Source organism: Marmota marmota, unplaced genomic scaffold, assembly GCF_001458135.2.
Source record: "Marmota marmota marmota unplaced genomic scaffold, marMar, whole genome shotgun sequence".
Lineage (NCBI taxonomy): Eukaryota > Metazoa > Chordata > Mammalia > Rodentia > Sciuridae > Marmota > Marmota marmota.
The window spans coordinates 32508493-32534872 of NW_026000240.1; the positions used below are offsets into that span (position 1 = coordinate 32508493).

General features: G+C 37.8%; 1 protein-coding gene across 2 annotated transcripts in view; it reads right to left on the minus strand.

The window, feature by feature from the left end:
- Positions 1–1883: 1883 nt before the first annotated feature.
- The window catches only part of Col6a5 (collagen type VI alpha 5 chain), a 143028-nt gene continuing 118531 nt past the window's right edge, over positions 1884–26380 (minus strand). Inside the window, exons 37-41 of one of the 2 annotated variants that reach the window (XM_015487074.2) lie at positions 25947–26155; positions 13855–14544; positions 12306–12402; positions 11361–11605; positions 1884–2516 (exon numbers count right to left, since the gene is read on the minus strand). In XM_015487074.2, coding sequence (XP_015342560.1) covers positions 2497–2516; positions 11361–11605; positions 12306–12402; positions 13855–14544; positions 25947–26155 — 1261 coding nt within the window. In that variant the 3' untranslated portion in view covers positions 1884–2496. Of the gene's footprint in view, positions 2517–11360; positions 11606–12305; positions 12403–13854; positions 14545–24212; positions 24551–25946; positions 26156–26380 lie in introns of those variants that run through there. The other variant, XM_048793954.1, reaches the window with a different exon arrangement.

Consider the following 26380-nt stretch of genomic DNA (forward strand, 5'->3'; position numbering starts at 1 on the left):
TTGAAGTCTCCATTTATTTAAATCTTAAGTGATTTTTCCTTTTCTGAATTCCAGAGCAATTGCTGGCTCTCTTAGCAGCCTTACTCAGAATTTGTGCACTGCAATATTTTATCATCCTATGATCATCCTCTGCTGTTGGTTCTTGATTTTTTTTCAGGGCCCACAGTACACATGCAAGTATTATATTTCTGGCTTGAATGGCCAAAGTACATAATACACTTATTTAAAATTTCCTTATACTTACAACATAATTGCTCCTCCAGTAAAACCATATCACTTAATATCATCACTGTTACTCCCTATATGCATCAAATTTTGCTGTGTCCTACATATCTTCAAACTACTTAGACATAAAATTTACATCAAAAGTGAATGCATTCTAAGAGTGACATAAACTAATTTTATACACCGATCAAAATTAGGTGGCCTGTCAGTGAAGAGGACAGGTTTTCACCATTATTTTGGAATGGTACTAACTCTAGTGACCTTGACTTACAGCATACTCCTCCAGGGCAAGGAGATTTGTCTATTTTTTAAAATCCCTCCCAATTCCTAACATGGTCTTAGATATAGCATGAGGATTTACTTGAATTTTGGATTTATTTTTTTTTCATGACTAATTTTCTTTCAAATGATGAAATATCAGGCATACAAAAATGTTCAAAGAATAATATAAGAAATGCACATTTTTCCATTGCCTAGTTTAAGAAATAAGGCAATTACAATGACAGCTGGACTCCCACTTTACCTCTCCCTGCTGAAAGATAACCACTCTCTGGAGATTGATGTCTGTCATCTCCATAAGTGTTTCTTTGCTTTTCCTAGGGTTGTCAGTAGTCATAAACAATAAATGGTATTTTTTTCACCAGATTTCAAAATGCCACTTTTCCTGGTTCAACATCATCTTTGATATCTGTCCATTTTTACAGCTGCTGTTCCAGATACAGCTCAGTTTAACCTCTGTATCATATTCCCTTATATGAAAATGCTATGTTAGGATATTTAGGTTAGTTTCAACTCATCACTAAAACCTGCAATGCTGCAATGAACATGATTGTATTTGTTTCCTTGTGTCCATGAGTGAGGAGCTTCTCATACAGCTACAGAGATCTAGAATCGAGAGACTGCTAGGTCATAGGATATCTAACTAGGTATTGTTAAAATGCTGTCCAAAGTTGCAACAGTTATGTTCCCTCAGCCATGGGATGTTCTGTAGTTTTCTATTATTGATAGCCCATATTATTTTCTGATTTATTGATCTGAGGTTTTCATCATGCATACATTGATACCTATTTACACACACATACACACATATCAGGGTACTTGGGGGAAAATAAAACTATTAAATGAGTAGAACTTTCCATATAGCAATAAATGATACTTTTAAAAAGTCTGACAATCTAGAATTAATTGATTGGGTTATTTTTAAATTATGTAAACAAATTAAGAAAAATTATGTGGAAAACACAGTGATCTTGTTTTTTTATATAATATATGCTCACTGGCTTGGTTATTACTTGTTGCCTTGGCCAAATGGAATGATTTTTTAAGACTAATTAACTATGGGTTTATTTTATATTGTATGCGTATTTCCAAATATATTTCTGTGTTTGCACTCTGATGGGTCTGATTTAATACTAATGGGTCCATAGTTAAATAAAACAAAATGAACAAAACAAGTTTGTGGGTCAGACTTGGTTTTATTTGAAAAATTGTCTCCTTCTACATTGTAAATTTTAAGACCAGCTCTGGTCATATTTAGTGTTCATGCATTTCCAACTTTTTCTTTTTTTTTCATCAAAAATCCATTACACACCAAACAAAACCTGCTAAAACAAACAAACAAATAAAAAAAACTGATCACAACACAAAATAGCAATTCATGGGATTATCCTCTTCTCAATTTTTATTTCTCATGAATTCCATTCCTTTTTAAAATGTCCTAGTAAAAGAGAAAGCATTGTCCACGCTGGTAGCAGTGTGAAGATGGATTTTACAGGCAATCAGTGTTAGAAGCAATTTGGGGCCATATGGGAACATGAGACAGGGGCATGGGATTCCATTTCTTAGATGGGTGAAAGATGTTCCTAGGACATTCTAAATTCTTTTTACTTCAGAATTCAATTTGAGATTTAGATATGATAAAAAGTATTGCAAAAATCTTCTTTAGACAGCTACAACATCAAAATGGATCAAAACTAATGAATAGAGCTGATGTCAAAGAAAAGATTCAGTTAACTCTTTTGGGTTCAGTTTTCCCAATTCTCAGGAGAAATGACATCAATCCTAGTTTCTCAGGTCTGGTCACGGATGTCTTTATTCAGAAAACTCTTAAAACAAGAACAAAAATTTTAAAAAAAGAACAAAATTTAGCAGTCATTTTTATATAGTCATTTTCAGGAAAATTCCTGACACCACTTCTCATGGATTATTCATATTCTCTGGTTAGAACCACAGGGGATTACACATGCCCAAAGGGCTTCTTGTCTGCTATAATCATTTTGTGTCCTCGCCATCTGAAAAACAGAAAAATATACACTGCTCTTAATGTTACTGTATTTATTTAAAATGTTCCCTGTAGAGCCCACTCCTCCTATATAAGCCATATATGAAACAAACACAAGTAGTTTTGTCATTTTCAATAGTTAAAATAAAAGTCTGATGTGATAATAGACATAAACGAGCAATATATAAAAACAGAACTGGAGGTACACTCCATGGGGAGACTGTGGTACGTTCATGATTGGAAATTTCCTACCCAGCAAATTTAGCATCAGGCATCATCAGAGAGGCTTTTGAAGGAATGTGCGATGTAGACAATGTCAGGGTTCAGCTCGGAATCCCTTCGACCTTTTCATAGCATTCATTATGGGACAGCATCTCTTCCCCATCAACTTCCGCCCCTCTCTTTCCTCCTCTCCCAGCCACTACCACTTCTAGCACCAGCACCAGCTACCCTTCAGAAGACTGCTGTTGAGCTCCCAGAGCTGATCTAACTACACATGCCTTGAGTGCCTGGGGTTTACAACCCTCCTGGAATTTGTGTCCCTCCCTATGGCAGCTTTTCACCAATTAGTCATCTGGGAGGGAGTAAGAAAACCCAATTTCCTTGCCTCATCAGGACATCACTGCAGCCTACCGCAGACACCTGAGTTCCCTCGAAGGACCAGGCTTCAGCCGCCCTCTATGGGACTTTGCTGAGATGACACCCTTGTTGGGCTTCTGCTCCTGCCCTGTCTTGCTTCTTGCAATCCCCTCACTGGCTCTCCTGCCATCTCCTCCTCAACAGATCACATGCACACAGAGTCTCAGCTCAGGGTGGCCTTCAGGGGAAGCTGGCCTAAGAATCTTAGAGAGGTTCCAGCCATTTTTACTTATGTACCCATCACAAAGGAGGAAAAATGTACTTCTTGGCCTTACACATTTTAAAGTTAACATCTGATTATTTTTCATAACAAGTTTAAGCAGCTGAAAATGTGTAGCTTTGTGATGTATTGTAAAAACTGACATAAAAATAAAACTTCCACATTTCTCTTTTAACTGATTCAATGAAATCTAAATTCACAGTGATTTGATATCGCCATTATCCATTAAAATATATGCAAACATGCCAAGTTTAAAAGGCAGATATATTATAGTGCTCGTTTCTCTCCTTAAACTTATATTTCCGTTTAACTTCCTCCATCGAATTTCATTCTAACTGTAAAGTATGCATATGCTTGAAAATCTTACTGTTTACATGATCATAATTCTCTGCAAGGAAAAAATATACACATATACATGTAAATATATGTGTGTGTTTCAAAAATTTGCCTATGACTATAAGCTTCTATGTGTTAAAGATTTAATCTAGCTGGATTTATGATTATGATTTATTACAATAGCACAAATATTAAAATTTTGGTAATTTGATCAAGGCAGAAAGTAAACATTTTTATTGGACATGTTTTATGAATTAGATGGATAGGTTTTCACTATTATTTTTACGCTTGCTGTGACAACTCCCACCCCATCTCCAATGTTTCCCTGGATGGAGGAGGGTGGTTATATCTAAGCCAAAGCACCACAATCAGTTCCAGGAGATGTACCATGTGTGGAGATGTACCATTTGTGTGTGGAGTTGGGAGCATCTATAAAAGGACATAAGGTCCTCCATGATTCCCCAGACACAAATGTTTACTCTCAGGCAGAGCACCCTTTAAGTCTTGCTTTTAGAAATCCATGCACTGGAAAATCTTTGTACATCCTCCAGTGGGTGCTGGGATAGATACTCTGGTATGAAAAACACTACCCTCACCCATACTCCTCAATATGGAGTAGGAAGCTGAGGACTAGAGCAATCAGGTGACTTTTAGAGACCACAAAGCTAGTAAGTGACAGACCAAAATAAGCACCTGGTTCTCCTCATTCCAAGTCTGTTTTCTTCACCATGGCCATCAGCTCTAATGTCATTTACCATCATCACTATTATCATTGTCATCATCATTTGAAATAATAACTAATTTTTATGAAGCTTTTACTCTAGGCCGAGTGCTGTTTGAAACACTTTACATCCATTTACTGCTTTCATTAGTCTATGGCATAAGGTCTATTATTATCCCCATGAGGGATGAGAAAACAAAGGCTCAGAGAGTCAAAGTGATATACCCAAGATCCCATAATCAGTAATTGTGGAAAAAGGATTCAAATCTATATCTGGCCCCAGGATTCATTCTATCAATTGTTTCCCAAAGTGGTTGCTGCAAACACTAGGCCCATGTGATGCCCCCTAATAAAGATCCTGAAGTTAAATTGGTTTAACTATAGCTGCTCTCTCAGAATCACCATAACTATCAACCCATTAAAAGCAATGAAAAGTCCTGCAAAAAGGACACGTACTTATCAGTGATGTCAGAAACATGATTCCGACCCCAATACCTATTAATATCCAGTGAAAGGACTCCAATTTAAAAAGGCTGATTTGGGTTCAGTATCTATAGCACAAGGTCAGTGGTTCTCAAACTCTAATCGGCATCAGAGTCACCTGGAGGGTCCCATCTCCAGAGTTTCTGATTCAGTAGGTCTGGAGTAGGAGTCCAGAATCTGCATTTCTAGTGAGTTCCAAGATGATGCTGATGTTGCTAGTCTAACGATCACACTGGAGAAACACTGCACTTGATGATTGGAAAATAAAGACTAAGAAACAAGCCCTGGATTGGCAGAAGGGGAAAAGAGACATAGTTATGCTTTAACAATATACAATAAAGTCTTGCAAATGCACGCAGAAAATCTGTCCATTATGCAAATGTATAAAATGAAAACATCAGCAAAAAGGGTAGGTAAAAAGAAAAGACCACTCTTCTTTGGGAAAACAAAATATGAGTAAAGTCATACGAAGCCTGATAATTTTGCACAATAAATTTTTATCTTTGGTTGTCAATATATTATCAGACTTTGATAACTCATACAGGGATAGTACTAGATTATTATCTATAGTAGGCACCATGTGTATTTTGAGCTTTCTATGCATCATCTCCAACTTTCTGTAACTGAGAGATACGTTTTCCTTGCCATGGGCTAACTTGATGAAATTACATTGTATAAGCATAACTATAGAGTATGAATCATTATGACAAAGAGCATTGATTAGGCACTATGGACATCCTTAAGTAAGACACTTTAGATATCTGTGGCTTCCATTTTTTATCTGTAAGAAGTCAGTGATTTCTAAAGTCACTCCAGTTTTCAAATTCTAAGCTTCAATGAGTCCAAGAAAAAATTTTAAAACCCAAATTGATATTTTTCAAAGAGCCATTGGCTTCACATAGCTGGCCTAGCCAAATGTCACCAAACCAAGCTATTAGCCACATAGCTCTGAGGAAAAGGATTGAAGACACCATCTATTTATATATGCATGGTACACAATTACAATAGAAAAATCTAAAAAACTTTTGGAGGAAAGAAATTATTTACAATGATAGTAAGAATGGTATTGACCATGCTCGCTTAATGATAATCCTTTTGATTTTACCAACTTTATCATTTTCAGCAACAACCTCCTTGAGATATCCAATTGGACTAATTCAATCAGAATTTATAGCAGTTTTGTACCAAACTTGATTGTACATTGAAATCACCTGGAAAGCTTCTAATGATTGCTAATGCCTATGTCTCTTCCCCCAGAAAATGTAATTTAATTGATGTGGGGCATGGGCTGGACTTTAAACTTTTCAAAAAATAACCAGGTAGCCAGGCATAGTGGTGCACACCTGTAATCCCAGTTGTTTGGGAGGCTGAGACAGGACGATCATGAGTTCAAAGTCAGCCTCAGCAAAAGTGAGATTCTAAGCAATTCAATGAGACCCAGTCTCTAAATAAAATACAAAATAAGGCTGGGGATGTAGCTCAATGGTCAAGTGCCCCTGAGTTCAAACCTTAGTACCCCCACCCCCCAAAAAATAACCAACTGATGCTAAAAGTAACAAATCTGGGAACTACTGGATTTATAGGACTCTTTTCTGTGATTACATTGTTAATTATATCTCTGCTGTGGACTGAATCATGCCCTGTCTCATTCATATTTTGAAGCCCTAACAGGCCATTCGACAATATTGAAGATAGAGCCTTTAAGGAGGTAATTAAGGTTAAATGAGGTCAGAAGAGTGGAGCCCAGATCGTATAGAACTGGTGACCTTATTAGAAGAGGAATGGACACCAAGGTTCTCCTCTACTATGTGAGGACAGTAAGGAGGTGGCTGTCTGTAAGCCAGAAAGAGAGCCCTCATCAAGAGCCGTGTAGGCAGCTGAGCAGCAATGGCGCAGGCCTGTGATCCCAGGGACTCGGGAGGCTGAGGAAGGAGGATCACAAGTTCAAAGCCAGCCTCAGCAATTTAGCAGGGCCCTGTCTCAAGATAAGAGATAAAAAGGATTAGAGACGTGGCTCAGTGATCAAGTTCCCCTGGATTCAATCCCTAGTACAGATAACAAAAAGCCATATAGGCTAGCACTTTAATTTTGGACTTCCAGTCCCCCAAATCAGGAGAAAATAGGTTAGTCTTGTATAAGCCACTCAGCGTATGGCATGTGTTATGGCAGCCTGAGCAGAATAAGACCTCCCCTCTTCTGCCCACCCCGTCTGTCTCTGATCTACCCACAATGCCTTCCTCCAGACACTGGGAAAGCATACTGCATCAGAAGTGATGGAGCTGGTGTCATGCCCCAGCAAGGCACTAAGCCTCTTGGAGCCTCTGTTTCTCCACCTGCAAAATAGAAATAATAACTCCTGTCTCCCATACAGGGTTTTGGAGAGAATCCAATGAAATCATATGTACAAAATTATCTTATGAATAGTACCGCCCTGTACATGGGCAAGCTATGCCTGGAACTACTTTCTTGTACTCAGTCAGCCTCCTTTCCCGTCAGTCACTGTTATGGTTTAGATGTGAGGTGTCCCCAGAAGCTCATGTGTGAGACAATGCAGGACTGTTCAGAGGTGAAATGATTTGGTTATGGGAAGTATACCCTCATCAGTGTGTTAATCCACTCATATGGATTAACTGGGTGGTAACTATAAGCAGGTAGGGTGTGGCTAGAGGAGGTAGGTCACTGCGGGTATAGCTTTGGTGTTTATATTTTGTCCCTGGTGGTGGAGCGCATGTGCACACACGCACCTGAGCAGGCTCTCTCTCTCTCTCTCTCTCTCTCTCTCTCTCTCTCTCTCTCTCTCTCTCTCTCTCTCTCCACTCTTCCACCATGATATTTTGCTTCACCTCAGGCCCACAGCTATGAAGTCAGCTGTCTATGGATGGAGACTCTGAAACTACGTGCCAAATAAACTCCTCTAATTGCTCTTGTCAGGCCTTTTGGTTACAGCGACACAAAGCTGTCTAATACATTCTCTTAACTTCTCCTTTGTGCCTCTTTTTGTGCTCTGCCTGCCAAGCACATCTCCACCAGCCCACTCAGCAGCTGTTTGACCTCAGTCCAATTCCCAGATTGTCACACCCTATTTCTCCCTTCAAACAGGTCTATGGGCAACAAATTCTGTGCATTTTCCTTCATCTGAGAATGTCTTGAATTTCAGAATGTGGACACTGTCTCACTCTTATTCCAGAGGGATATTTTCACTGGATACAGAATTCTCTGTTGATTGATAGCTCTTCTCCTTTAGCACTTCAAAGAAAACAAAAGTTGTTCCAGGGCCTGTGAGGTTTCTGATGAGAAATCTATGGTTATTTGAACAGTTTTTCCCTCATATTACAATTATGAACATATAGTTTTTCTCCAGCTGCTTCAAGATTTTTCTTTATAATTTGTCTCAGATTATGATGTGCCTCAGTCAGGTTCTCACTGAGATTTTAAAACATGTAAATTTATGTCTTTTACCAATTTGAAATATTTTGGATCATTATGTCTTCAAATTTTTTTTCTCTGCATGAATCTCTTTCTATTATCCTCCAAGAATTGCAGTGAAGTGAAAGTTTGATATTTTGATACTGTTCTTCAAGTCTCCAAGGCTCTTTTCACTTTTCTCCGTCTCTTTCCTCTCTTCAGTTTGTATAGTTAACCTCTCTTCAAGTTCACTTGACTCTTTTCTCTGTCATCTTCGCTCTGCTATTGAGCCCGCCCAGAGAATTTTTAAAATTTCAGCTGTTATGTTTTATAGTACTACAGTCTCCTTTTGGTTGTTTTGTGCAGTCTCAATTTCTCTGCTCAAATATCTCATTTCTATTCACTTCCAGGTGTTTTTCTTTACCTCATGGAGCATAGTTATAACAGCTCTTTTAATGTCTGTAATTGCAACACCCGAGTCAACTTGAGGCTGGCATTTTGTTGATTATCCTTTCCTTCAGGAATTATTCACACTCCTGGTTCTTTGTAAATTGCATAATTTTGGATTGCATCTTGACCATTTTGAAAATTATGTTGTGTAATTTCCAAGCCCTATTATGGTCTCTGTGGGAATTTAATACTATTTGCTGGGTTTAGCAGGAAATCAACCCCATCGGGGATTCAGAATGTCAGTACTGTGCACTGCCTTCTGTGGGTAATGGTTCCAATCTCAATTTTCATTTCAAAGCTCTCCCGTCCACACGAGCTTTCGGGAGAACCTGGGACCCACACAGGACGTAGTTATAAAGCGAGGACCCCTGCTCCCACTCTCTCCTCTGTCAGATTACTCATAAGTGTTGGCCACAAGGTCCCTCTTCCCAGTTGCTCTGGCCAGGAAGACGGAATTCCTCTTTAACTTAGTCAACTAGCTTTCCAATTAGCTCCCACCTGCCTGCCTTCTGAGCAAAACCATGAGAGAAAAAGGGGGGAAATGAGGTTTCTTCTACTATCTTTAACACATAGGGGCTCCTCTGCTAGTTTCTCTTGGCACAAAGCTGGGTAACTATTCGTTTTAGCCACCTGCCCCACTGTTGCCACACAGCCCTGGTACTTGGGGCTGCCCTCCGTCACAAAAGAACAGAGAAAATGGTAAAACCATGCCTCTTCATAGTACTCCTGCTTTTACTCTTTTGTTCAGAGTCCTCAGGTAGTTGCCTTTTGTATTTCCCTCAAAATTTTTTAGTTATCATCAGTAGGAAAGAGAGAGACTATGTACTCACTCCATGTTTGGGCTAAAAAGGACTCATTCCACCCAGAACCAGACATTTCATTGTATATATATTTGTTATGGTTTAGTGTCTGGCAGTTTCCCCCCAAAAGTCATGTGTTTGGTAATGCAGCAATGTTCAGAGGTAAAACATTGGATCGTGAGGGTTCTAACCTCATCAGTGGATTAATCCATTTGGTGAATTAATAATTTGAGTGAACAACCGGGTGTTGGCTGGAGGAAGTAGGTCACTGGGGGGGGGGGTGGCCTTTAGGACTCTATCTGTCCCTTGTCCCTTCCTGCTCTCTTTCTCTCGGCTGCCGTGAGCTGAGCACCTTTCCTCAGCCACATGCTCCTCTCCTTCTCACTTCAGACCCAAAGCAGCGGACTCGGCTGACCAGGGGCTGAGACCTCTGAAACCAGAAGCCAAAATGAATCTTTCCTCCTTTAAGTTACTCTCAGATATTTCAGCCACAAGTGACAAAAAGCTGACAAACACCACATTTAATTTTCATTTTATTACATCTTTCTCCTTTTTTATCTATATTTTTCATACTTCCCTGTCTTTGTTTCCTTTGTTTTTCATCATTTTGTTATATATCTTGCTATATATCTATTATTATGCCCATATCTCAAACTACGTATACATAATTTTTAAGTATAAATATTTTGTAACTTTATCTAAACTTTTTTGAACTATACATACATACTATATAGTATTTTATTGTATAAATATACCAACATTTATTTCTCAAGTATGCTGTTGGATAATTGTGTTCCCACTTAAGAGCCACTACAAATAGTGCTTCTGTATACATTCTAGTGTGTGACTTCTGGTGAATACACACACACACACACACACACACACATTTTTGTTGTTGTTGCTGAGTTTACACAATGAAGAAAAATTGCTGGGTCATTGGATATGCATATTTTCATATATGCAATATGAAATATGCATATATTTCTTATATCACCTGCAGCCCTAGGTGATAAGCCCCTCTTTTATTCTGTCATCTCCACCTTCTTGAATACAGTCTCACTGTTCATCTTCCACCAGGAGAAAATCCAAATAACTAAAGTCCTGCAGGGTCTTCAACAATTGTACCCAAGATTATTAATGCAGACCCAGGAGTGTTTATTTTAAAATAATTTCCCACATGATTCTGGTACTCAGCAAGGACAGTGGATGACTTCTTTAGAGCCCATTGTAGCTTCCCATTTTCCATGCCCTGTTTTCTTTTAAGCTTCAGGGACATGACTCCTTCCCCCACCCAGCCCAAGAAGCTATTCTTGGCTTCTGCATGGATCTCAGAACCACAGAAGCCTTTTCTTCTCAAAGCCCCATCAGAACTAGGGCTCAGCAAGGAACCAACATCTCAAACCAAGAAATCCCTAGCTGAACTGGAAAGAGGAAGACCTCAAGTGTTGGCTCCTCACCCCCATTCTGCCCCAGGGGACAGGGCTCCTCCTGCTCATTCAAGACCTGTTGTCCTTTTTTGTGTTGCCTCTCATTTCTGAGTTCCCTAACTCTGCATCAAGCCTTTCTACTCTTGCAGTTCTGGTTGCTTTGAACACAACTAACTCCCTTTTTTATTTTCTGGAGTTTTATTGCTTCCTTATTTTGGGGACCCCCGCCCCTTGCAGCCCTAGGTGATAAGCCCCTCTTTTATTCTGTCATCTCCACCTGCTTGAATACAGTCTCACCGCTCATCTTCCACCAGGGGGAAAAATCCAAATAACTAAAGTACGGCAGGGTCTTCAACAATTGTCCCAAGATTACCTTTTTCTCCTTGCTGTTTGTCATTTACTGAAGCTGTAATTTCTTCTGAATGTGCCTCTTCTTTGTCGTTCACCATCAATTCCCCAGGTGAAAAGAGCATGTACAACTTCTGGATCACATCACTCGTGGTCCCAGAATCATTGCTATGATTGTTCCCTAACACTAAGAAATGCTGCTCCTGGGAACCAAATTCACCAAACAGCTCACTGTTTTTTGTCTCTATTTCATAGACCTCGGGAATGAGTCTGAAGTGATAGAGAAAAAGAGATGAAAAATTAGTTAGTCAAGTCCCTTGCAAGATTAAATGTAAATACATCCAGATAATATACGAGGAATCCATTTTATGTATGTGACTGGAATAGTTCAAATGTAATTTGTGGAAGGAATTGGATTTAGGGGCAATTTTCTAATATTCTGAAGGGAAATTAGACATCTATTTGTCTCACCATCTCAGAACTTCAAGCCAAAACTGGGTTCATCACTGAATTTTTATTGAGTAATTAGGGTTAGACTTTACAAAGTCAAAATTTGAAAGAATCCTTCCTGCCTGTCTTCATGTGCATTTTCTTTTCTAAATGGCAAATGTTTTGTTTTATTTTTCATGTTTTTTTTTCCTGCTCCAACTTTTCATATCATAAGTTTTCTGCTTTGGCACTACCCAACATTAAAGTTTTTTATTTAATTGTTAATAAGGTCCAAAGAAGAGGTTTGTTTGTTTGTTGGCAAAAGGAATAGAAATAGAAACACAGTTCTTTCTAATATAGGTCATTTCTACCTGCTACTAACTGCAGACCCGTGTTTTTATCACAAACCATAGCATTTAAAGCACATTCACATGCCCCAAAACTTGTTTCTTGAAAACTAAAAATGCATTTGCTTCCAATTATTTTCTTAAGGACTGTTTCCAGTTACAGTATTCCCCAAACTTGGGATTTCTCAACTCACAATACAGTGTCTTCCATGCCAGTGTCCCTTGGACTGGGATAGGTGATGTTCACACATTTAGCTCTCAGATCTTTGGTGGGATATTTGTTGATAGCACCTGGAGAGAGACAGTGAGCTAGTTAAACTTTCCCCTTCCACATTATGACTGTCACCCAAGGTCAGTTCATCTTTCCTTGTGACTGGCAGCGTTTTCAAAAAAAATTAACTTTACAAGGAACTAAGCAAACTAGGCACACTCTGACATTAAAATACTTTGTTCTTGGCTGACATTAAAATACTTTGTTCTTGGCCAAGTCAACAAGATACAGAAGTAAATGGGTAAAAAAAAAAAAAAAAAAATCCTATGTTCCATATGTCACAGGCTTGTGATATAATTCAAGGGCATCTCTTGATTCCTCCTACCATTTTTTTTTCTTTCTGGAAATAGAGGATCTTTCTAGAAGACTCATTTGCTATTGAAATTGTCTACCTTTTAAATTTTTTTTATATTGGGGTTGGGGGGAAAACACCATTTTTTTTTGCCTGCTACTAAATGTAACTCCTAAATCCCAGGATTCCTGAGGACCCTGTATGTCCTGGGACTCGTGAGTATCAGAAAGCTTGCATTCCTACAAAACCCTAGCAGACTTCCAGAAGCTAGAGACAATCTTTCACTGTGGTCTCTACCCCATTCCTGATTCCCAGCACTTGTTTGATACGTTAAGATACTGAGTGTGTTACTAGAAAGTTAAAACAAAGACAGAAGCAGGATAGAGTCTCAGAGCCCCATGGTTTAAAGGCACCAGGAAAAACCTTTGTGTGGCTGTGCCTGAGCTAGCTTTCTGGGACAAGTTTCTGGAAGACATTTGTGCCTATGGCTCATAAGAATTCAAGTCCGAGCTAAAGATCACTTATAGTGACAGAATAAAAAATAAGCCCTTCGATCAGGTGGAGGGTGGTGGCAATTGGATATTATTTATTATAGCAGTAAACCTTGTTAAGGATTTAGTAATTGAAGTATAGTTTGATGGTCAAAGCATAAATCTGGGGTCAGGAATGCGTGGGGGCACATCTAGAATTTTCCAATTATTAATTTTAAACTTTTAAGCAATGCAGTTAATGTCTCTGAACCTCAACATTTTTCCTTATCAAAAGGGATTATGATTATTTCCCTTTAAGGGCCACACTGAAGATTAAATGACATAATCTGTTCAAAGAGCCTGGCACGTAGTAAACACTCTCAGATTAAGGTTAAAGGAAAGTTTTCCCCCTTTTGAGAATTTCCTGGCTAAAACTTTGAAAGTGCAGCCACCATGTTCAAGGCTAACAAGACCTAGGATTTTTCTCTGAGATTTTTCACTGCTCCTATTCACTTACATCCCTCAAACTTAAATAAGGACTATTTAACTAAGTCTGCTGATGGATGGTACACAGAGACATTAAATCACAAAAGGAATAGAAGAAAATGAATATGTAACCACAAATCCCACCATTATATAAAACTATAATGCACCCATAAAATAATGAGGGAGGGGAAAGCAATAGAAGAGAAAAAACTTGAGTGACTTACGTCTGATTAAGTGGACAAATGGCTTGATGAACTTGATGATATAGTCCAAATCTGGCTCATGGATCCGGCCAAGCTGAACTAGGTGATGATCCAGGGGGCGGCTGGCTAATTCTTCTAATTCCTTGTCATTGTGCCCAGGACCAAAGGAAAATACAAATATAGAGTAGCCTTGACACTTGGCTCTCAGAGATACACTCCTTAAGACTTCCTTGTCTAAAGGGTTGGTTTCCCCAGCAGATATTACAAAGATAACTTTGTTTTTCCTCAGATTGGGAGTTCCTACAAAGACATTGTCAATTGTCCACTGCAGGGCATGGCCAATAAAAACGTCTCCATTGAGCTGGTGGAAAGAGTCTTGGAGATGGTGTTTCATTTGGTCTCTACTGTTGTAAGTCAGCAGATCGAATTCCAGGTAGACAGGGCATTCTTCAGTGTTGGGCAGATAGCCAGGGGGAGAGTAGCTCAGGACAGCCACTCTGTCTCCTAAGGTGGAGGTCAGTGGATCTGGGGCGATATGAAAGTAATCAAGCACTGAGGCTATAAAAGCTTTCAGTTCCTTAAACTCATTATTTCCTACTCTTTGGGAAGTATCTATGAGGAACGCCACATCCATGTAATATTCTTGAAGAGAGGCATCTCCAGGTGCAGAGGTAAGACCTAGTTCTTCTTTTCTGCCATGGTTTTCGAGTCCTGCAACACAATTAACTCAAGTCACTCTTCTTAGTAGAAGGATAAGCTTGAAATTCCTAGCTATGGATGGCAAATACATGACCCGGAGAATCGCCATGCTTCATTTCCACACCCATGACAAACATCACTAATTGATCACAGTACTTGTTCCCACACAAATTCTCCAAATCCATCTTCACAAAGTGCAAACAGAGCTATTACCATTCAACACATTTTTATGCTATTTAGATTATTTCTTCTCGAGTGAGCTTTGGTAATTTTTGCATCACAAGAAAGGCATTTCACATAAGCTGTTTAGTTTATATGCAAAAATTATTCATAGTATTCCCTTAATATCTTTTTAATATCTGACTATACTTCTTCTATCATTCCTGATATTTGGTGTTTATGTCTTTTCCCCCACCTGGTGAATTTGATTACAGGTTTATCAATTTTATTGATCTCAAAGAAATTACTTTAGGGTTTATTGATATTTTTCTCTGTTGGATTTATCCTGTTTCGTTGAGTTCTACTTAAATTTTATTGTTTTCTTCTGCTTACCTTGGGCTTATCTTCTTTTTCCTTTTCTGGGTTTTTAAAATAGAAATTGAGGTCATTGATTTGAAACCATTTTTCTTTATCAGTACAGGTCTAAATGTTTTAAACTTCCTTATAAGTCCTGCTTTAGTGGAATCTCACAAATTCTGTATATTAATTTGATTTTCATTCACTTAAAAATTCTTTCTAATTCCCTTTTGATTTCTTCTTTGACCATGGATTGTTTAAAAGTACCTTATTTAGTTTCCAAATACTTGGAGGATCTTTTTCAAAGATCCTTCTGTTGTTGATTTTTAATTTAGTGCTATTTTGAGCAGAGAATATACAATAGAATGACTTGAATCTTTTAAAATCTTGAGCTTTATTTTATGGCCCACAACATGGTCTGTTTTGACAAATGTATAATGTGCACTTGAAAAAAAATGTGTATTCTGCTATTGGACAGAGTGTTCTATAATGTTAAATAGGTCACATTAGCTGACGGTGTTGTTCAAATCTACTATATTCTGCTGATTTTTTTCTCTGCCTTTTCTATCAATTATTGGAAAGAATATTGAAACTCACAGATCTTCATTGTATTTTTCAATCTTTTTTCCCCTGTGTTTCATTTTGGATCATTTCTATTGCTACATTTTTGAATTTCCTCTTTTTCTTTTGCCAAATCTAACCTGTCATTTATCTCCCACCCCGGGTACTGTTCATCCTAGACTTCACAGTTTTCATCTTTACAAATTCTATATAATTCTTTTTTTTTTTGTATCTTCCATGTTTATACTTGACTTTGTAACATGGAATATGCATAATAACTGTCTTAATATTATTTTCCTGTTAATGTTAACATTTATGTCAGTTCTCATTTGGCTTGGGGGATTACATTATGCTTTATGGGCCATGTCTGTGCACCTTTCTGTGCCAGATGTTGCAATGTTCCTTGGGTGTGGGACACATTTGGAGTCTCATAAGCATTCATCTGCCTTTTTCAGAGAAAGTTAAGCTGCATAGAGACAGTGTGATCCTTTGGGGTCTTGCTGTTGTGATTTGTTAAGCAAGTTTGGGGCAGTGTTTAATTTAGGGCAAGACATAAATAAATCTTGAGGCAAAGCCTTTCTGAGGTTTTCTTTCAATACTCTATGGATTATGGGCTTTTCCAGGCTTGCAGATGGGGAAGGCACTGTTGCTGGCCCTGTGTGAGTGATTGGCACTATATGCCTTGCAAGTGGGTCTTTCCCCAGGCTCAAGTGATTTCCTCACGTGCTCATGCTATCAGAGTTCAGCTGAACAATCCAGGGAGAACACCTGCAGATCTCCAGAGACTCTGTGTGCAATTTAGCCCCTTAATCTCATTGGACTCCCAGCTATGCCTCCTCAGCTCTGGGAATGCAGTGGGCTCCACCTGCACTCCCCATTTCTGCACCATGACCTGGAAAACTCTCTCAAGGCAGTAAATTGGAGCAGTGGTAGCATTCACCTCATTTGTTTCCCATCTCTCAGAACCACTGGTTTTCATTTCTCAATTGCCAGTGTCTTAGAAACTGTTGTTTCATCTATATTTTTTCCCAGTTGGTTATTTCAATTGAGAGGCAAGTCTAGTTTTTGTTTGTTTGTTTGTTTTGTTTTGTTTTAATTTCATCTTGGGCAGTTCTAGTAAGTGAAAATTAACCATCTTGTTTGAGATGCTCCATGTTTTCCTCCTTCTCCCAAAGGACTAAGAACTGGTCTTTATGCACCAGATTCTTCCTTCATTAATGTATTTATAGAATTGAACAGGATTTTGCATTTTACAAGCATGTTTTAAAATTTATGGGCCTCCCAATCCTCTCCAGAAAACACAGTTTTAAACTCTTTCTAGAATTTCTGATGCAGATGTAGGTCGCTGATTAAACTACTAAATACAAAATAAAAAGTAAAGACAACAGTACATGGCTTACGTTCTTCTTTGCTGTGTACACTATATAATGTGCATCACCACCAAAAACATCTCTAGAATTCTCAGTCATAGTGTGTTAGGAATCACAAAGATCAATTAAACGAACATTTCTGCCTTTTGGACTTGACTAACCATCATCTGCTCTGCCACCAAGATGTCTGCTTTTTCTCTGTGGTACTTCAGTTTCTTTAAGAAGGTCAACCAACATGCTTTGTAAAAAATAGGGGGAAGAATTTTACATAAGTTTTGTGCATGTGAGTGGGGGTGATGTTGCTGGGGATTGAACCCAGGTCTTATGCATGCAAGGCAAGCACTCTACCAACTAAGCTATATCCCCTGCCCCTTCATATATGTTCTGATATAAGAAGGAGGATTGACTTACTATGGCTGTGAAATATTTTTTCATACATGCCTACATCAGAAAAATGACTATTTTTTTTCAGTTTTCTTTTTATAAATGAGCAAAATTTCATTTAAAGTACCCAACAAAACAATTTTCAAGAGGTATATTTCATCTACAAAGATCTCTAAAAATATGTTTCCTCCTTACATTATAGAACCAGTATGAGAATCAGTGAAGCTAAATGTAGATGATTGTGCCTTGAAAACTCAGAAATTTTGTAAGGTGTGATTATTCTATTTTGAATCTAAATTCATTTTACTTAAAAGGATGGGAACTTCAGAAGTGTTTTCCTTCAAGAAAACCTGGCAGAAGCGTGAATATAATACACTCAGACCTCACAGCAGTGCTTTGTATTCTCTAGAAATGTCAACTGAGCCAAATTTCCGCCTTCAGTTCTGTGGAAGAATTTCCTTGGAATGGCAGAGGAGGAAGAGCTGGCTCTCTGTATTATGGACAAGACTTGGAAGGAATGAAGGATCTGGCTGGATTTCCAGGGAAACACCCCCCAGAGATCAGCCTAACATTGGCCAAGGATTTAAGCCACAATGCCAAGTACACTCCTTTTAACTTTATGGAGAACTGGGCATGGAAAGGAAATTTAGATAGTGAGGGAAAATTTAAAGGACCTGAGTTATTTGGATTGGGATTGAGTGTGCTGTGAGGCAGCTATGCTCCCTTTACAGACTTTGTGGGAAATCTGAACCCATGTGTGAGTTATCCATGGGTCTGTCTTGCAATTTGTCCGGGAGCCAAAATTAGCCACATTTTCTCCTGAGGCAAACCACATGTGCAATGTATAAGGTTCCGTCCACATAAACTACAGCTGATATTTTTCAAGTTAACATTTTACATGATAATTTCTCATGTGGTTGTCAAGGCTTTCTCTCTGCATTTCTGCTTTCTGAGTACTTAATTCAGTTTTCTTCAGGTCTTGTGCTCAATTCCATACACATATTCTTTTTTTTTTTAAGTGCACAGTTGTTAAGTCTTTTTTTTTTTTTTAGTTATAACAATATCTTTATTTTATGTGGTGCTGAGGATTGAACCCAGTGCCTCATGCATGGTAGGCGGGCGCTCTACCTCTGAGCCACAACCCCAGCCCCCATAAACATATTCTTTTGTTGAATCTTCCTTATGGAACTGGGAGGGTAAAATAACCATCATTCTCATTTTACAAATGAGAAAGGTGAGGTTTGGAGAGTGTAAATGAGTTGGCCAAGAAATGGTAAGGTTTGAACCCAGCTCTGTCTTTCAGAAGAATGAACCATTGGGTATGAGGATAGAGCAGAAACATCAGAGCACATGTTAAACGGCTCACTAAGGACCCACAGGCCTGATTTAAAAAATGCGATTTTCAGTCAATTGATATTCTTCTGACTGAAGCCACTAGAGACTGTTTTCTTCTAAAAGTAAGCAATTATTTAAATTAAATAAAATTTGATTCCTCTTCTTCTCTAAGCATTGTAGAGCAATAGTTGTGAACAAAACCTTTGGAGCCTGTGTCCTATCTCTGCTCAGTATCAACTCTGTGAGCCTAAGTCTTCCTCATGCATCAGTTTTACTATCTAAAACACCCTAATAATAAACTACAACCTTACAAGGGTTTTGAGAAAATTAGTTTTCACAGTGCCTTACCTACCCTACATATACCACAAATTTAATTAAGAGAAAACAAATAGAAAAAAATCTTAGATATCTAAAAAATACTTCCCAAGATAATAGATTCTGCAGTTTCCTTGAGGAAAAAAAATGCAAAGTCAGTGGTATAACTTACACACACACACACACACACACATACACACATGCACACACAAAGTACACACATGTTCTCAGAAATGAGAAAGATAATTCTGTTGTGTTTATGCATGCTTATCTTCAGAGGATTTGGCAGTACTTTACATACCCCTTCATTTAACACTGCCAACAAAGGTCCACCCTCCCTTCTGTCTGATGAGGTCACTGGTCAAGCTCTCAGGCTGGGCTGGCAAGGAGGCAGGGACAAGTGTGTGTATCTGACGGTATATCATTGATTTTATGCCAAAGAGAAATACAGACATTTAAAATCTTCCTATTTGCTATATGAGATCCTCTTCCCCTTTTCTCCCGAATGCACATTGTTTAAAATAGATTTTATCCTTTTCCTCAAAGACAGAATAAATGTCTTTTGGGGGCCTGAACTTTTCCGGGTGGCTCTTAGATGACAAGAACAAGTCTTGTGGACCGTTCCATGCTCTGAAACAATAGAAAAATCTTAGACATCTAAGTATGCTGCCAAAAGATACCAGCATACTGAGAAAAAGTGCTGCATGTCTGCAGAGCCATTACTCCCCAGCCACCTGCATCTGGCACTTTGCTTTTAATGGAGCTGTTCTGTGTTCCATCGCCTCTGCAGGAGTTTATAAACAGATTATTTTAAAATTTTAGATACTAAAATTATGCCATCAAAATTATTTTAAAATAACTCTTCCCAGTAAAGATATAATTTAACATATTTCCAAAGTTGGCAATTGGGTACATTTCCTCATCTGTAAATGCAGAAGGTGCCATCACCAAGCAACAGGCAAACATAGTTAAGTCAGTTTTTTTGTGTGTGCAGATGGCCATTGGTTTGAATCCTGTCCTCATCTGTAAAATTAAATAATAATAATAGATTTTTGTAAAGATTAAATAAAGATATATGTGTGTGTGTATAGTGATATATATGTGTGTGTGTATAGCGTGCGCATACACACACACACACACACACACACATATATAGATCACATGAGTGTCCTTATCTGTACAATGGAATAGAAAGTAATATAACAATAATATGTTAATGAGGAAATGGAATCATGTACATAAAATGTTTACATGGTGTCTGGTCCATGACTGAACTCAATAAGCAGCCGTTTCTGTGGTTACTATTATTTCTCATGCATTGTTCAGTGGTCAAGTCACACAGTGTATGCAATGCTTTGAGAGTTTTTCTTTTTTGTAAATATATTTTTAGTTGTAGATGGACCCAATACTTTTTAAAAATTTTATTTACTTATTTTTATGCAGTGCTGAAAATCAAACCCAGTGCCTCACACATGCTAGGCAAGCACACTACCCGAGTTACAACCCGAGCCCTGAGAGTTATTCTTTTAAAAAAAAAAACTTTTAAAGTTTTTAGTTGTAGATGGACACAATACCTTTATTTTACCTATTTATGTGGTGCTGAAGAACAAACCTAGTGCCCCATGCATGTCAGGCAGGTACTCTACCTCTGAGCCACAACCCCAGCTCCCCCGAGAGTTAATGGTAGAAATATTGGCCTCCTAATCATTCCATTTGAATTTTTTGTTGAACTGAATAGTTTCTGACTCCTATTAGGCACTTTTCCTGCACAGCTGTCAGACTGTGAGCTTCCTTAAGACAGGATCTATGTCTCCATTGTTTGGTTTTAATCTAACTCTTCGAAAGAGTCCAGCTCAGGCCTTAGCTCAGAATGGGAGTTAAATACACATTTGTCACATGAAAGGATGTCTGGATAATCATGGGAAATTCATGTAAATGCTTAACAGAGTCCTTTCTTATAGTAAGACTTTGTTGAGGGCTACCACGTCCATCACAACTAACCACCATCACCACTACCACCATCATTATCACCCTCCTTTATACCTATACCCTCTTCACCATAACCACCTGCACACCACTGCCATCACTATCACTCTCTCACTACCAACATCACCACCACACAACTCTCACCTTTCTATCTCCATCACTGACATCTCCACCAACAGTACTATCACCACCACCCACCATTAACAGGAAACATCTTTATCACCATTGACTTCACTATTACCATGATCTGCACTGGTATTTTTATTACCACCAGCACCATGGCCACCTAATTACTACTTCAGATTTCCAACTCTTATTCCATTAAAAAGGAAACTACATTTAAAAAGTGTCACCAATACTATAAAACATTGTTTTATTAGTTGCAACAAATGGTTGCACAAGTTATAGAGAAGCAAAATTCAAAAGCACACATTTGTATTCAGATAGTACACATACTCTGAACTCTCTGTTTACAATAGTCTTGTCCACATGTGAAACTTTCTAAAGACAACTAAAATGATAATAATGATAACGATGACATTTACATTAAATTCCCAAGCAGAAGTAAACACAACAACTTCGATGTACAATTGAAAATGAAGAGGAGACTCAATTTATTTACCAAAGAGCACCAAGATGGTTGAAATTTCTTAAAGACTTTATGAAACATGTCATTAAAATTCAAACATGACCACAAATCATCTAATGATTTCTTCTTTAGAAAGTGGACTGATATGGGGGCTGAGGTTGTGGCTCAGTGGTAGAGCGCTTGCCTAGCATGTGTGAGGCCCTGGGTTCGATTCTCAGCACCACATATAAACAAAAAATAAAGGTCCGTTGACAACTAAGAAAAATGTTTAAAAACAAACAAAAAAAAGAAATTGGACTGATATAAAAGTAGAGCATCAGTTAATATTTCATGGATGATTCAGAAGGCAATTCTGCAGTGCTTAATTCCAATTCAGATTTAAATTTAGCTGGAGTAAAGATATATATTCAAGTTTAATATATGACAGCAAAAATTGGAAGCAAACTATGTGTTCAAAAAGAGTAAATGGTTAAGTATATTCATTCGTTGAAAGGAACATCATGAGGACATTTAGAAAAGTCAGTATGAGGTTTACAGCAATATGGAAAATGTTATGACATATTATGTGAAAAGCAAGATATGCAATTGAATCAAACTATGAAAAACAATATGCCTGTGGAAAGCCAAAGAACATATTCCACACTATAAACGTCTCAATAGGCTAAATCATTTGAGACTTTGAATTAAAATTTTGTATGGCTTGATGTTACTTTTATAATTTTTTAAAAAGCATTGGCAAGGTCCTGGTGGTATCATTGGGGAACAGTGGACAGAGAGGTGCTGTGCCTGTATAGTGCAATCTGTCCCTTGACCTTGCAGGCATGAGCTTTCTCGTAAACCAGGATTCTTCCACTATTGATAGTTTGGCCTGGTAATTGTTTGTTGTGGGGACTGTCCTTGGAATGATGGGATGTTAAGCAGCATCCATGGCTTCCACCTACTAGATGCAAGTTGCACCTTCCAATTATGACAATTAAAAATGTTTCCAAACATTACAATATGCCCCCTGGGGTGAGAGAGCGTAGAATTGTTCCCAGGTGAGTTTGTACCAGCAGATTACTAAATACCCTTCCAGATCTATTATCTAAATTGATTGATTCAAAATCAGAAAAAAAGTATTGTTTTTTTTAAAAAAAAAAAAAGTTTACCTATAGTTCAGAATAAGCTTAAAGTAGAAAAAGAAAGAAAGAAAGCAAAACCCACGCAAATCCCCTCAAGGTTTGTTTGGGGTTTGGTTTTCGTTTGTGGTACTGGGTATCAATTCCGGGGCCATGAGCACACTAGGCAAGTGCTGTATCACGAAGCCCCATCCCCAGTCCCCTTACAAATTCTTGAGTGCAACTCCAGCCTAGTCTGAAGGGGGACGTGTTGCTTTTCGTTTCTTAATGAATTTATAGAAAAGAACATCAGTTGAAGATATCCTAAGATCTGGACTGCTAAAAGCTAGGAACAAAATTTAGGCTGAGTTTGAGTTGGTATTTAAGATTTATTAAACATTATCCTGCTCTTTAATCAATAGACTCATCTTAAACATTGGTTAATGTAGTATCTTTGATGAAAGTGCCAGACTCATCACTGGGTCAAGAGTTGCCATTTACTTCGAATTAAATTATCCATTCTTCCTACATATTTCCAAAGAACAAAGTCCATTCCATTGGTTAAGTAACTGGATGGGGCTGCATTTTTCAAGGTATTTTTATATTACAGATATCATGGTCAAAATGCCTATTAGAATCTCTAAGATAATCTCTATAGTGGATCTTATATGTTCTTGGATGAGTAAAATAGATGTTCTTGGATGAGTAAAATAAAATTATAACCTCAGGAATCCTTTGGAAATATGAATTCTCACTTCTTTCCTGTGATACTAGATACCCAGTTGCTTTCAGTTTCATTGAAAACACAAACCAAATTTGGCACATCAAAGAGATAGGACACACAGTGGTTCTTTAGCTTACATCAGAATCACTTGCAATACTGGTAAAACACTGCTGAGCCCCGTGCACAGAATTTCTGATGCAGTAGGTCTGAGATGAGTGCTAAGATGGTGCCTTTCTTGTGGGTTCCCAGGTGATGCCGTAACTGCCAGAGTAGGGACCACACTTTGAGAACCACAGGGAGAGCTGAGGACAAAGCTGAGGGTATACAAAAATCACCTATGGTGGCTACAGAACTTGTAGCTTGCTCCTTCCTATTCACACTCCTAAGTATGAAGTGGTTATTCTGAAGTGGGATTAGAAATCTGTTTATGGTGAACTTCCAGATTATTCTATTCAGGTTGCCCTTGGGATTCTCTAAGGAATGGAGAGGGCCCAATAAGGTGATGGAATTGAAGATGAATCAAAGCAAATCAGGTAGGAGGAAACAGGAAAAGCAGAGGTAGGGAGTCAGTGGCTGAGTTTCTGATGAAAGGGGGTCTACACAACTAACCACCAGCCCACAGGATGCTGGGAACTCTAAATTTCTTCAATGGTTAGGATTGCTGACTCTCCCTAAGACTCTCTCTGTTCAAAAGCAAAAAGATCAACCATCACCTTGTAAGAATTATATTATAAATGAGTAATAAAGAGAGCATATGGAAGTGCTTATGAAAGTTATCAATCTTTTATTTGTGCAATACATCCGGAACTTATCAAAGCTCATCTCTCATTAACTGAAAAGAGTATCTGAACAACAGTTTACTCTCCAAAAGGATTAACACATTATGCAGAAAATTCTCAGCAGTTTTTGATAACTGGCCAAAGATAATTTTAAAAGAAAGAAAGAGAAAGCACAAAATCCCCAGAAACACAATTTAAGATTCAGATTTATTTTGAAGGATAAAAATAAACATATTATCCTTAGGTCTGAAACATTCTGTTTCCAGGCCATCCCAACCTGACATAATCTTCCATGGAACTCCCAGCATACTTCAAAACCCACTACAGGAGAAGTTGGGTAGGGTGGATTTACACTTTTTCCCCTTGTCAGAGCCATGAACAATTATTTCTTCACCATAATTGGACCTTACACTGGCTACAAATGTTTTGATTCTCAGACATCTGGAAAACTGTTTGAAAAGCTTTTCATTTACTACTGAACAATGATACATAATGACGGCTTCAAAGAGGAGTTATCTGCCTCCACCAGTCATATGTATCTTTCCTGAAACAATTCATATGCTTGAATGCTTGCCTCTAACGAAGCTATCACAAATAACAATTTGCTATCCTAACAGTCAGAACGCCTTTCATTCTTCTTTATAGACCAAACCATCATAAATACCTGTGCCTGGAAGGGTATTATGATTTCCTTATCATTAAAATAAACAACCAAAGTTAACAACATTCATGCCAAAGAACAAACATTGAATTCTTTTGTTTAGGCTGTATCTCTATATGAGAATTAAAAAATCATTATAGCTTGAAAACATATACTTGAATGCCTTATACTACCCACATCTAAGTTTAATGTATTACTTTTTTTCTGAAGATGTCTTATTTTTCAACAAAAGATTGATTATTGACTTTTTAATTCTTCATTGTAGCTTTTATAAAAGCAATTCTTACTGTTTTAAAGATAAAATTCAAATATTATATTTCAGAAATAGTTACGTGCATATGTGTTGAATCCAAGAAAAATAAAGTGTATCCAAAAAACTGCTAAGAATGATTATTATAGTAAGCAATTGACCCCTTTTTCTTTCCTACTTACATATTTTAACTACACATGATATTTTTGACACAATGCTTAAAATGCTGCCATTCTGGCTAAATGAGAATTTTGAGAGATTCCAGATGCATAGGTTGAGTGGCTGAATAATCTGTTTGGAATTTTACACTTTTAACAAAAATAGAGACATAATCTTATATATCAGATTTATTTGAAACTATTAAATTCTGACAATATTCACTGCTTTCCCAACAAAATGTAAAGAGTAAGGAGTGGTAGAGTTTTTTCTTCATCATTTTGGGTATATCAAAAATTAAACTTGTACCTTCTCATGTAATCACAAATTCTGGGAGACTAGTCAGGTTAACTTTAAAAAAGTCATTTTAACCCTTCCTTTGTTCTGATAGTCTCTACACTGCCTCCTTCTATATGGTAGCAACCTTCTAAATCATAGTTTCTAGAGAAATCTTAAGTTGCTGAGAAAACCAAGGACATTACTGAGTACTTTTATCAACAATCTCCCTAGTGGTGCCTGTCATCATTTACTTCAATTTTAATGAACGCAGAAGTTGTAGTCACCATCTTGAATTTGAAAAAAAAAAAATAGTTGCTTTAGATACCAGCCTTAATTGATTTGATTCTCTACTAGTATTAAAATATGAGGATTCAGGGCATTTAAAATTTCCCAACTTTTAAAATTTCCTTACCAGAAGTAAAACTTGTAGGTTCTGCAGATGCCTGATCTTTTTCATAGTTAACCACTAATTTTTGTGGCTCTAATATTTTACTTGGAATGTAAACCAAATGGTCACCTCCACCGTCCTCCAACACAAAAGATGAGTCTCTCCCAGCACTTAATTCCTGGCCCATGAGGCTGTTTTTGTCTGAAGAGACCTTATGTAGCTCAGCAGTAAATCTAGATAGAAAAAAAAAAGAAGAAGAAGAAGCAAGTTTTAGGTGAGTCTGGATAACTTTAGAGAATGCAAATGAGACATCCCAACAATGTAATATAGTTCTTTAATTACTTTAATTATTTCTGAAATGAAAAGCAATTGTGTAAAAAATCTAAGCTCATAGTAAAGCAAAGGAAAGGGAATCTGGGAAGGGGAGACGGGAGAGAAAGGGGAAGCACCAGAAGGAA